General features: G+C 42.7%; 1 protein-coding gene across 1 annotated transcript in view; it reads left to right on the top strand.

The window, feature by feature from the left end:
• Positions 1-12141, top strand: part of CYSTM1 (cysteine rich transmembrane module containing 1) — a 58438-nt gene that overhangs the window by 21098 nt on the left and 25199 nt on the right. The window contains exon 2 of the mRNA XM_040239920.1: positions 5162-5386. Coding sequence (XP_040095854.1) covers positions 5182-5386 — 205 coding nt within the window. The 5' untranslated portion in view covers positions 5162-5181. The remainder of the gene's footprint in view (positions 1-5161; positions 5387-12141) is intronic.

Genomic DNA, 12141 nt, shown 5'->3' with positions numbered 1-12141 from the left:
CCTTGTTGCTTTTAACAACTTAATGACTGGAGACATATTAATATATCTTGTTATCTAAGCATTATTGACTGGAAACATTTCAGTATTCACTTACGTAAGAAATTGCCAGCCACAGGCATTAGTTTCTGCAGAAATCTCCCAGTCAATAATGTATAATATTTTCTGTCAGTTTGATTACTATGCCTCTTAGCACATTCTTCCTTGGGTTTATTCTGCCTGGGACTCTCTGTGCTTCCTGAACTTGGCTGTGACTGTTTCCTTTCCCATGATAGGGTAGTTTTCAGCTATTATCTCTTCAAATATTTTTTTCAGATCCTTTCTTTTTTCCTTCTGGAACCCCTATAATGCAAACTGTGTGTTTAGTGTTGTCCCAGAGGTCTCTGAGACCATCCTCTTTTTTTTCTCCCCATTATTTTTTCTTTATTTGGTTCCATGGCAATAATTTACACTGTTCTATCTTCCAGCTCACTTACCAATCCTTCTGCCTCATTTATTCTGCTATTGATTTTTTTCTAGAGTATTTTTCATTTCAGTTATTGTTCATCTCTGTTTATTCTTTAGGTTTTCTACCTCTTTGTTAAACAGTTCTTGTATCTTCTTGATCTGTGCCTCCATTCTTTTTCTGAGACCTTGGATCATATTTACTGTCAATACTCTGAATTCTTTTTCAGTTGATCCTGGCTCCTGCTTGATTTGAGCTGTCTCTTTTGGAGCTGTGAACTGTCCTTAATACTGCAGTTTCCACTGTTTACATTTGATCTTCAGTATAACATACTCTCCTAGGGCAGTGCTTACATTTCACCCAACCAAATTTATAAGGGAAAAAATCATGTTTTAAAGTTTTGTATCATACCTTAAATTTAAAACTCATTTATATTTTTGTTATGTTAAATGGTTTGTACTAGACTGTGTTAATGTGAGGGAATCTTTCTTTACTTGGGTTTCCTTCTGGGTTTCCTTCTGGGCAAACTTGGAAACAATTGATTCCCACTGGGTGAACTCCTGCTTTTCAGATGCCAGCTCTGGAATCCTTGATCTCAATATAGATGGAGTTTCTGTGATTTTTGCTGTTCTCTTGTTGGGATTTTTTTCCAGCCTAGAGGACACTGAAAATAAATCCAGATTTTATTGCCCTAAGATGATTGTGTTCTGGGAACACAGGGACAGAGTGTGCAGTAGGGTTGGGTCATGACAGAAGAGCACTGTTTGGTTTATCCTCTTTATAAGTGCCTCTGAGTAGCACATGAGATTTCCCCCCAACCCCAGACATCAAGCAGTTTCTCAGGCAGGAGAAGAATATGCACCAAAAATGAGGGGGAAACATGATTGAGGGAGAAGGGGGAAGACACATTTATTTGAGAGTTTTGAGGGTCCCAGGAATAGTGAGGAATACATACACAGAAATCAATCAAGAAAAGTCATGAAACATTGAGATGTGAGGTTGTGATATTTCTAAATACTTTGTTCTCTTTACCCTTTCACTGCTCATTGTTTTGAAGGGCAGTGTCTTCAGAGAAATATAGGTCTAGACTTTGCTAGAGAGAGAACAATCATTATTACAGGGTCTTGTTGGATTAATGAAGTTATTAAACTAGTTTTGATAGAATTAGGTCAATTCAGAGGATACCCACTGACCCCAACCCCTATACACACCCACTGAATTTTAGGAAAGAATAGTTATGATGGCTGTGTTCTATAACTAATGGGATAGCCATAGGGGATTAATAAGACTGATTTCTGTATTAACCAGGGCTCACTAGGTTTACCACAGCCTTCCAGGTAGGAGAGAGGAAATGCAAAAGTAATCAGCAGTTAACTATGCTCAGATTCACATGATGATTGCAGTGTTAGTCACCACCAGCCTTTGCCTTAGGTTAAAGGGAAAGTCATTCCCAGATCAAAGTATGATGCCATGTTGGCATAGGCCAGAGAGCAAAGAGGGGAAAGAACTCCCATTCTTTTCTGAATCCCTGTTAGGCCCCTGGAAAAAGAAGACTGGAGACAGAAGACAGATGTGATCAAAAGAGAGAGCTTCCAGCCATTCTGACTCCATATTATAAAGTTTCAGTTTATTATCACCTCCTTCAAATGACAGTCTCACTTGCACCTCCTCCCACTGGATTTAAGCCCCTACTCCAGCCCAGTAATCTATTTACCACCTTTTCTAAAAAACACCATCCTTATGTTTCTTTTTTTAACTCATTGTCCAGGGAAGGATTTGAACCATGTTCATTTCTATACACCACTACTTAGACCAGTGCCAGGCATAGTCCGCTTGCTTGAACATCACTCAGGGATTCCTTAGCTTACCTTACTATTGGCTCCTAGCACTGGAAATTCTACAGAGGTAGTAGTTTAGGTTAAGTTGGGATTCAGTCTGATTTATGAGCTATTATAAAGTCATCTTTTAATTTCATGGCTACAGTCAACATCTGCAGTGATTTTGGAGCCCCCAAAAATAAAGTCTGACACTGTTTCCACTGTTTCCCCATCTATTTCCCATGAAGTGATGGGACCAGATGCCATGATCTTCGTTTTCTGAATGTTGAGCTTTAAGCCAACTTTTTCACTCTCCTCTTTCACTTTCATCAAGAGGCTTTTGAGTTCCTCTTCCCTTTCTGCCATAAGGGTAGTGTCATCTGCATATCTGAGGTTATTGATATTTCTCTGGTAATCTTGATTCCAGCTTGTGCTTCTTCCAGCCCAGCATTTCTCATGATGTATTCTGCATATAAGTTAAATAAGCAGGGTGACAATATACAGCCTTGATGTACTCCTTTTCCTATTTGGATCCAGTCTGTTGTTCCATGTCCGGTTCTAACTGTTGCTTCCTGACCTGCATATAGGTTTCTCAAGAGGCAGGTCAGGTGGTCTGGTATTCCCATCACTTGAAGAATTTTCCACAGTTTATTGTGATCCACACAGTCAAAGGCTTTGGCATAGTCAATAAAGCAGAAATAGATGTTTTTCTGGAACTCTTTTGCTTTTTCGATGATCCAGCGGATGTTGGCAATTTGATCTCTGGTTCCTCTGCCTTTTCTAAAACTGGCTTGAACATCTGGAATTTCACAGTTCACATATTGCTGAAGCCTGGCTTGGAGAATTTTGAGCATTACTTTAGTAGCGTGTGAGATGAGTGTAATTGTGTGGTAGTTTGAGCATTCTTTGGCATTGCCTTTCTTTGGGATTGGAATGAAAACTGACCTTTTCCAGTCCTGTGGCCACTGCTGAGTTTTCCAAATTTGCTGACATATTGAGTGCAGCACTTTCACAGCATCATCTTTCAGGATTATGACCAACCTAGATAGCATATTCAAAAGCAGAGACATTACTTTGCCAATAAAGGTCTGTCTAGTCAAGGCTGTGGTTTTTCCAGTAGTCATGTATGGATGTGAAGTTGGACTGTGAAGAAAGCTGAGTGCCGAGGAATTGATGTTTTTGAACTGTGGTGTTGGAGAAGACTCTTGAGAGTCCCTTGGACTGCAAGGAGATCAGTCCATTCTGAAGGAGATCAGCCCTGGGTGTTCTTTGGAAGGAATGATGCTAAAGCTGAAACTCCAGTACTTTGGTCACCTCATGCACAGAGTTGACTCATTGGACAAGACTCTGATGCTGGGAGGGATTGGGGCCAGAAGGAAAAGGGGATGACAGGATGGCATCACTGACTCGATGGACGTGAGTTTGAGTGAACTCTGGGAGCTGGTGATGGACAGGGAGGCCTGGCGTGCTGCGATTCATGGGGTCACAGAGTTGGACGCGACCGAAGTGAACTGATAGTCATCTGGAATTCCATTTCTTTCCTTCTTTCTGCTGTACCTTTCTAAAGTACCTACTTCATCTTAAGGCTGGTGACCCCCTCAGGGCTGAAGATTGGCTGTCAGCAATTTGTAGCCCATGTCCTTGCTGGACTATGTGTTTGCCTATGTTAAGGCAAAAGGACATTTGGGAGCGTGTTTGAAGAGCCCTAAGATCAAACCACTTTAGAAATAATCCGAGTGACCAAGGGTTGCCATTTGTGATTGGCTTAGTCCTAAATTCCTTGAATCAATCTTGATGGAAAAGAGGAAAGGGTGACCTGGATTGGCTTAGGTTAGACTGGGTTTACCCTGAAGCTGGTAAGGAGCTTCCTATAAAGCACATGAACTGCAGGAGGAAAGAATGGATGCGTAACTGGAAATCTGACTTATTATGAAGGAGGATATGGTTGTTGTGTGGGCAGCCAGCAAAGTCCACTATTTTAATCCATATTTTTTAGGGAGGCTTACTTTATTTATAAGTAAGAAAAGTAATTTATTACTTTATAAGTAGTTGTTCTCTTTTTTTTAGAGTCATTTATGAATTTATTGATTGCATGTTATAAAGAATTAATGGTGAGGTTATTGAATTTTGAGCATGAGACTCTTTCCTTTATTAACTTAGATAGGTAAAACATTACGTATCAGCACAGGAGAGGGGTAACAGTACCAGGCAGCAAGATGACAGTATCAGATTCATCCAGCGTGTATGGACTTTGCATTCCCCAGTAATGCTTTTAATTAGGAAGTCCTTGATCAGGCACTTCAGGGGCTACAGAGATGATAGACAGGAGATGCTGACCCCCTCCAGACTTCAGGCCTAATCAAGAAAATGGATAAAAGACTCTGGGGGCTGGGAGGAAATGGCCTCCCTCACAGAAGCAAAGCACCCAGAACAGGAACTATAAAACAGTGGGAGTTCCTGGTGAGCCCTCCAGAGTCCTGGGAGCCTGGATGGTCAGAGAAGATGCTTGGCATCCTCTGTAAATAGCTCTACCCTTTGCGTGGTGACAACCAAGCACACTGCTCAGCTGCGCAGAGCTAGGGGTCTGGGGCGAGCGACCAGGCCACCCAGTGCCCGGGGCGGAGCAGCCCTTACCCCGTCCCTGGTCACTCACTGTTGGCATGGCTGCTTGGCCTGATTCCTGCTGTCACAGCCTGTCATCTAGTGAGGCAGGCAGACAAAAAGCAATCAGATACATAAGATATTCACCAGTGGTGAGAAGGAAACAAAATGGGCAGAGCTGAAAGTGTGCAAGAGGTTTAGGATATCTCTAAGGCAATTTGTAAATTGTCTCATGATTACAGTTTTTTTCTGATGATTTCCTCAGGTTAAAAACAAATAACTTTCACTGTTTGTCTCCTAGGTGTACTCTGCAGGTCCCTGATGAACCAAGGGAACCCTCCGCCGTATCCGGGCCCCGGTCCGACAGCCCCGTATCCCCCTTATCCATCACAACCGATGGGGCCTGGGTTCTACCCTCCAGGACCTCCAGGGGGACCCTACCCACCTCCTCAGGGCGGGTACCCCTACCAAGGATACCCACAATATGGCTGGCAGGGCGGACCTCAGGAGCCTCCTAAAACCACAGGTACTGTGATGTGAATGGGGTGGGTGTACAGTCGGCCCTCCGTATCTGTGGGTTCCGTACCCATGAATTCAACCAACCACCAGATTGAAAATATTTGGGGAAAGAAATTCTGGAAATTTCCAAAAAGCAGAACTTTTTGCTGTACTCTAGAAACTACTTCCATAACATTCATGTTGTATTTACAACTATTTAAACAACATTTACATTGTCTTGGGTGTTATAAATAATCTATAAGTCATCTAAAGTATACAGAAGGACATGTGTAGGTTGTATGCAAATTCCTTTTGTATAAAGTATTTATATATAAGGCACTCGAGGCACCACAGGTCTTGGTATCATGTGGGTCCTAGAACAAGTCCTCACGGACACTGAGGGCCGACTGTGTGTGTACCCGGGTGCACATGTGTGCAGTCCCATGCCACCAAAGGAGATGTTTGCTTTGCATGTTTTCTTTGGCAGAGGAGAAACTCTGGCCTCTGTGTGCTGTGGTTGACATTCCCAAAGCTTGGTGACTGCATAGATTGGCTTCTGACTCAGGAGAGTTGACTCAGCTCTGCTTCCTCCTTCATATCTCTTGACCCCTTCCTTCGCTTCACTTCCTGGCCGGCATGTTTTTTGAGGGGACCTCCTCAAGCAGTGAATGGGGGCAAATTAGCAGTTGGATTCTTGCTCTGGCAGCCAGTTTTGTTTTCCAAGTTTAGCCTGTTGGGATTATTTTATCTCTCAACTTGTTGACCCTCAAGTCATCCTCTTGCCCCTGCTGTTGAGGTTGGTTTTCTTTGCTAATATGTTTTCATAATTCTGTGTAACCTGCTAGCTGAGTTGTCAGCAGGCTTGTGGTCCTTCTTGTGTGCTAGAACAGTGCTTCTCAAAGTTTACTCTGGAGACAAGGGCCAGCCCGTGAGCAGCTATCAGGATGCCATGAGGTAAATATTGAAAGTGTAAACATTTTTAGAGTAAACATCTAAAAACTTTGAAAATAGTTTGACATTGCTGTGACGTTCAAGCCTGTAATCTCGCATTTTACAAAAAGTAGCAGTCTGTGAAGGGTTAGGAAGGAAACATCTTGAGAAGCACTGTGCTACATGTCTGGGCGCCTGCTGTGACTGTTCTATAACCTTTTGGTTTGCAGAACTGTTGCTCTCTTAGAGCTTTCAGCTTTTGAATATAGCTCATTCTTATTACGTGCCAGGTGCTTTCCTAAGAGCTTTATATACATTCACATTTAATCCTTGCAACAGTCTTACGAGGTTATTCCCATTTTACAGTGAAGTGATTGAGGCACAGAGTGGAGTAATGACTTGCCCAAGGCCACCCAGCTAGAAATGGCAGAGCCCAGATCTGAATCCTGACAGGTTAACTGTGGACTCTGTACCTGTATCTTATTGCTGTTGTCCCTCTCCTCTCTTTTCTGAACTGCCGCATTCATCTGAATTTTAGAACCTTAAGCTGCCTCAGAGATTTTCTGAGGTTAATTTATAGTTTAACCCCTAAGGTTAAATTTTATAGTTTAACCCCTTACTAATCAAAAGTAGTAACAGAATTGAAGGTTCTTTTTATTTCAGAATTTGAGGGTTCTTTAGAATGGGTGGATACCAAGGAAGAAAAATAGGTTTAAGAGGAGTTGTGGGCTCAGTATAGGAAACATTACACTTTTATGGTATTAAGTCAGAGGCTATATTAAGGTTGAATGGATTTGAATACCTTTAAAAGATTTAGTTTATTTTGAAGAAAAACTTTTACAATCCAAGGTTCTGTTTCTGTTTTAAAGTGTTACAACATGTGCTTGGAGGAGTTCAGGAAGTACAACCAGTATAATCAGAATAGTTGGCATCCAGGTCTGTGACATCAGAGGGGGATTTCCTAAAAATAAAGCTCAGTTTCTAGGTTTCTGTTTCAAAATAAGGTAACCATGTGATGAATGAAAGAAGGCAGTCTGAAAAGACCACATAATGTATGTGGTCTGTTTATGTGCAATTCAAGACTAAGCCAAACTAACCTGTGGTTCTGGAGATCAAAATAGTGGAGTAGGGGGCTAGGGTGGGGTTTGTTATTGACTGGGAAGGGCACAGGGAACCTTCTGGGTATTAGGAGTATGCTTTTATCTTAATCTGGGTATAAACATTTTACAAGCCTCAAACTTTATATCTGTGCACTTTAGTATATATGTCAAAAAAAAAAAAAAAATCAGCCCAGCATTTGTATTGAACAATAGACTCAGTCCAGTGCCTCCCTAGGTTGTATCTTTCACCCGGAGCCCTTCTGGCCTATACAATACAGGCAGTACAGGCCTTCCGAACATTTCCGGGCCTGTATTGTTTGTACTGATTATAAGTAGCATTCAGTGGACTGGAATGTTCCAGAGCTTGTCTAGAATAAGTGCTTCCTGGGCTCGGTGGACCTTGTGCCCTCATGCAGAAAGTATTCATGGGTTTGGCCCTCTTTCTTACCTTTGGTGTCATTTAAGTGTTAATATTATGTCAGCATTTTTGAGGAAAAAATAGGATCTTAATTGTTCTTAGGATTAAAAGGTTCTTTTAGTTCAGTGTTATCAATTTGTCATGATTTCATAAATGCAGTTGAAAGCTGTTGAACATCCTTCTCTACAGGATTTCTCACTGACATCAGCCTGGGTTAATTGCCTACACACATTCTGCACCAGACTTGGCAGGCGATGCCAGATGGTGAAGTCCTTTTCTCAGCCTGGGTTCTAGGGGATCCAGATTCTGTGAATGGGACCCTCTGACCCCCCTCACTAAGGGATGCACCTTTAGGGAACCCGTTTCATTTATTTCTCTCTGTTGCTCCTGGGATCCTTAGTCAGAATCATTCTTGGGGCCTATATTCTAAGCATGAGAATTTGAGCGCTCTGCAGAAATTTAAAGGGTTTGTTTTTTTTTTCTCTAGCAGAATGATTTTAGATGTATCTACTGCTGCATATGCCATCTCTCAGCTGGAGTTCTAGTCCATTCTGTTAACAGCCACCTAGGTGGGAATTATTCTAGGGTCTTAGTGAAAGTGAAAGTCGCTCAGTTGTGTCTAACTCTTTGCTATCCCATAGTCCATGGGATTCTCCAGGCCAGAATATTGGGGTGGGTAGCCTTTCCCTTCTCCAGGGTATCTTCCCAACCCAGGAACTGAACCCAGGTCTCCCACATTGCAGGCAGATTCTTTACCAGCTGAGCTGGAGGGGGTCTGAGCTATTCTTAATTGATGTTTGGTAATTAGTAAGGATTTAATAAAGATGTGTTGAATGTACAAGAAGGTGGGTAGATGGCTGATCTAAGCAGACCCTTCTTTGGTACTCTGTTTATATTCAAATTTCATTTTCTCAGATACTGTATTTTTTTAAGCCTTTGTTTTCCTCAGCAAACCAGCTTTTTGGAAACCATGTGATTGGACGGAGCAGGTGTTTGTGAGAATCAGGCTTCCCTGGGGAGCACACCCTCAATATGTCAAGGGTCTCCGGGGATGATTTTTAATAATAATAATAGTTAATATTTCTTGCATTGGCATTAGCTTCACATGATTGTCACAATGACCCTCTGGCATTAGTCCCATGTTATAGTGGAATATGAGGCTCAGAGCGGTTGTGTTTCAGTTACTATTGTATAACATATCACTCTGAAACTAAGTGGCTTAAAACAACAGTGATTTATTATTTCTCATGGTCCAGTGAGTTGGCTTTAGGGGCTCTCTCCTGGGGTCACTTGCATGACTTAATTCAGCTGTCAGCCTGGCTGGAGCTGAAATGTCCAAGACGACCTCACTCACATGACTAAGACCTCGTTTACCTCCATGAGGCCTCTCTCTGTACATCTCCCTGTCCTTCAAGAGTGTGAAAGTAGCAGCTGCCAGGCTTTTAATAGTGAGGCCCAGAACCAGCTCCGCCTCGCCCTGTATCCTGTTGCGCAAAGGCTGGCCAGGTTCAGCAGGAGGGGAAATCGATGCCTTCTCCCCCACTTCTGCTTTTTTGCTAACAGTTTTGTTTAGATACAATTCGCATACTTTACAGTTATCCTACTTCAAGTGTACAGTCCAGTGGGTTTTGGTGTAGTCACAGAGTTGTATGACCATCACCACTAATTCCAGAACATTTTCATCACCCTGAAAAGAGACCCTTTGGCAGTTATTCCCCATATCCTTAAGTCTCCTCCTCCATTAATTTATTTTCTGTCTCTGTAGATTTGTCTGTGCTGAACTTTGAATCATGTAATATGTAGTCTTTTATGACTGGTTTCTTCTACTAAGTGTAATGTTTTCAAGGTTCATCCACATTGTAGCAAATACCAGTGCTCCATTCCTTTGCCAAATAATATTGTATGGATATACCATATTTTATTCATCCTTTCATTAGTTGATATATATTTGCTTTTGAAATATTATGAATAATACATAAATGGCTGTTACAGACATTGGTGTAAAACAGACTTCAGCTCACTAGGAGGAACAGGGGCTTCCTAGGTGGCTCAGTGAGGTAAGGAATCTGTCTGCAGTGCGGGAGACGCAGGAGACAGGGGCTCAATCCCTGGGTCAGGAAGATCCCCTGGAGGAGGAAATGGCAACCCACTCCAGTATTCTTGCCTGGAGAATCCCATGGATGGAGGAACCTGGCGGGCTACAGTCCATAGGATTGCAGATTTGAATGCAACTGAGCAGGCACACACTAGGAGAAACTGCATGTGAATCCAGGGTGAGAGGAGCTGTTGGTGGCCGTCTTGGCAATTGGTCCACCACGCTCCAGCCTTCGCTTTTAACAGTTCACATCCCTCCCATGCGAAAAATATACCCACCCCCTTATTAGACTATCAGATGTCTCATCCAGTAACCACCTTGGCTTGGAGTTAAGGATGTCACCACTGAGGATGGCCTCTAACCAGCCATGTTGCTCCCTTCAGTCCCTGCTCCTCATTCTCATTCTTCCCAACCCTACAGAGAGATCAAACAGAACATCAGCACCTCCATGAAACTTTCCCTCCTGAATCCCACACCTTCCTTAGAACTTAGCACTCCTAGGTGCTACAGCTGCACTCCATACAGACTTCTTTCAAAGCGCTTCCTCTCAGCAAATTGAGTTAGGTTTCATGTTCTGTGAAGAACCTCTTAAATGACTGACTGCAGTCAACCTTGCTCTTACTGTTTTAGTTTAGACTTCCACCATTTGTGTTAGTCAAGACTCATAAGACTGCAAGTAATAGAATCTCAGCCTTAAATATTAACGAACAACAGAGGATCTTCAGAGACCTGAGTAAAGGCCCCAAATGATAAGACAGGAAAAAGGGTCACTGAGGGAACAGAGGCAACACAGGGAGCAAAAACCTTGCTACAAAAAGAAAGGGAGGAGAGGAATCTTATAATATTCTTAGATGTGCAAGGAGATTTCTTATTGAAATAAGAGGAGGGAAGCAACTCAGGAAACAAAAGCACTTAGGCAAGGAGCTGTGTCAACCCAAGGATTGGGTTCAAAGACCCATTTGGAAAGCCAGGTCTTACCAAACCAGAATTTAAGGCTTTTTCCCTCAGGTGGAAGTTTGACATATGTTCTGGGTGTCTACTACTACGTAGTCAGTCAGTTTAGTCGCTCAGTCTCATCTGACTCTTTGCGACCCCACGGACTGCAGCATACCAGGCTTCCCTGTCTATCACCAACTCCTGGAGCCTACTCATGTCCATCGTGTCAGTGATGCCATCCAACCGTCTCATCCTCTGTCGTCCCCTTCTCCTCCTGCCTTCAGTCTTTCCCAGCATCAGGGTCTTTTCCAGTGAGTCAGTTCTTCACATGAGGTGGCCACAGTATTGGAGTTTCAGCTTCAGCATCAGTCCTTCCAATGAATATTCAGGACTGATTTCCTTTAGGATGGACTGGTTGGATCTCCCTGCACTAATACACATCACTACATAGTAAATTACCCTAAATCTTGCCATTAAAGATTCTGTAATTTGGCAGAACTTGGCCAGAAAGATGTGTCTCTGCTCACTGGGGCTGGAGCATAGAGGATGACCTAGAGGGGGCTGGGCTGAGTCTGTGTGCTTTCTGCCCTTGAATGGGATTTACAAACTTTCCTTCTTGGCTTTCATATTTATAGCTGTCTAAAGGGACTGAACTGAACTGAACTGAACTGAACTGAAAGGGATACTCTTGGTTTGGCTTACACCTGTATCACAGAGGAAGAAGCTGTTTGGTTTGGCAGATTCTTTGGAAGGGAGAGGGGGGTGGGAGCATGACTGTGGCTGTCTCACTGCTGGGAGGGGTCAGGTGATGCACAGGCTGAGAAGTTACTCTTTTCATCTGTATGCAGTCCAGGCTTGGGCTTTTCCACTCCTACTGGCTTGATCTGAACCTTTTATTTCCCATGAAAGTTTAAGTTTTGTAGTATTCTGTCAGTTGCTTCAGTTTCAGTGAAATCTTATACTTCCTTCATTATTGTTCTTTCAAATGCAAAAACGAAACAAACAAAAAAACCCAAATGCATCTGGTGTCCTTTCCCCCTCCAGCTCCCTCCACATGGCCTCTCAGTGAGGCTGACTGGGGCCCCACAGTATGACAGCCTCAGGAGGTCTGGGCTCCTTTGGCAACTCCTTTGGAGTTGCAAAAGTAGCAACTCACAGGCCTTCCTTAAAAAAAAAAAAAAGAAAGAACTTTTCATTTAACTTCTAATTTTGAAAAAATTCTGGACTTTATAAAAGCTTTGCGGAAATAGTACAAGCAGTTCTATGTACCTTTCACCCAGATTTCCCCAAACTTTATATAACTT

The sequence above is a fragment of the Oryx dammah genome, unplaced genomic scaffold (assembly GCF_014754425.2).
Source record: "Oryx dammah isolate SB20612 unplaced genomic scaffold, SCBI_Odam_1.1 HiC_scaffold_5, whole genome shotgun sequence".
NCBI lineage: Eukaryota > Metazoa > Chordata > Mammalia > Artiodactyla > Bovidae > Oryx > Oryx dammah.
Note: the sequence above shows the minus strand (reverse complement) of the source record. Positions and strands in the feature narration are given on the sequence as shown.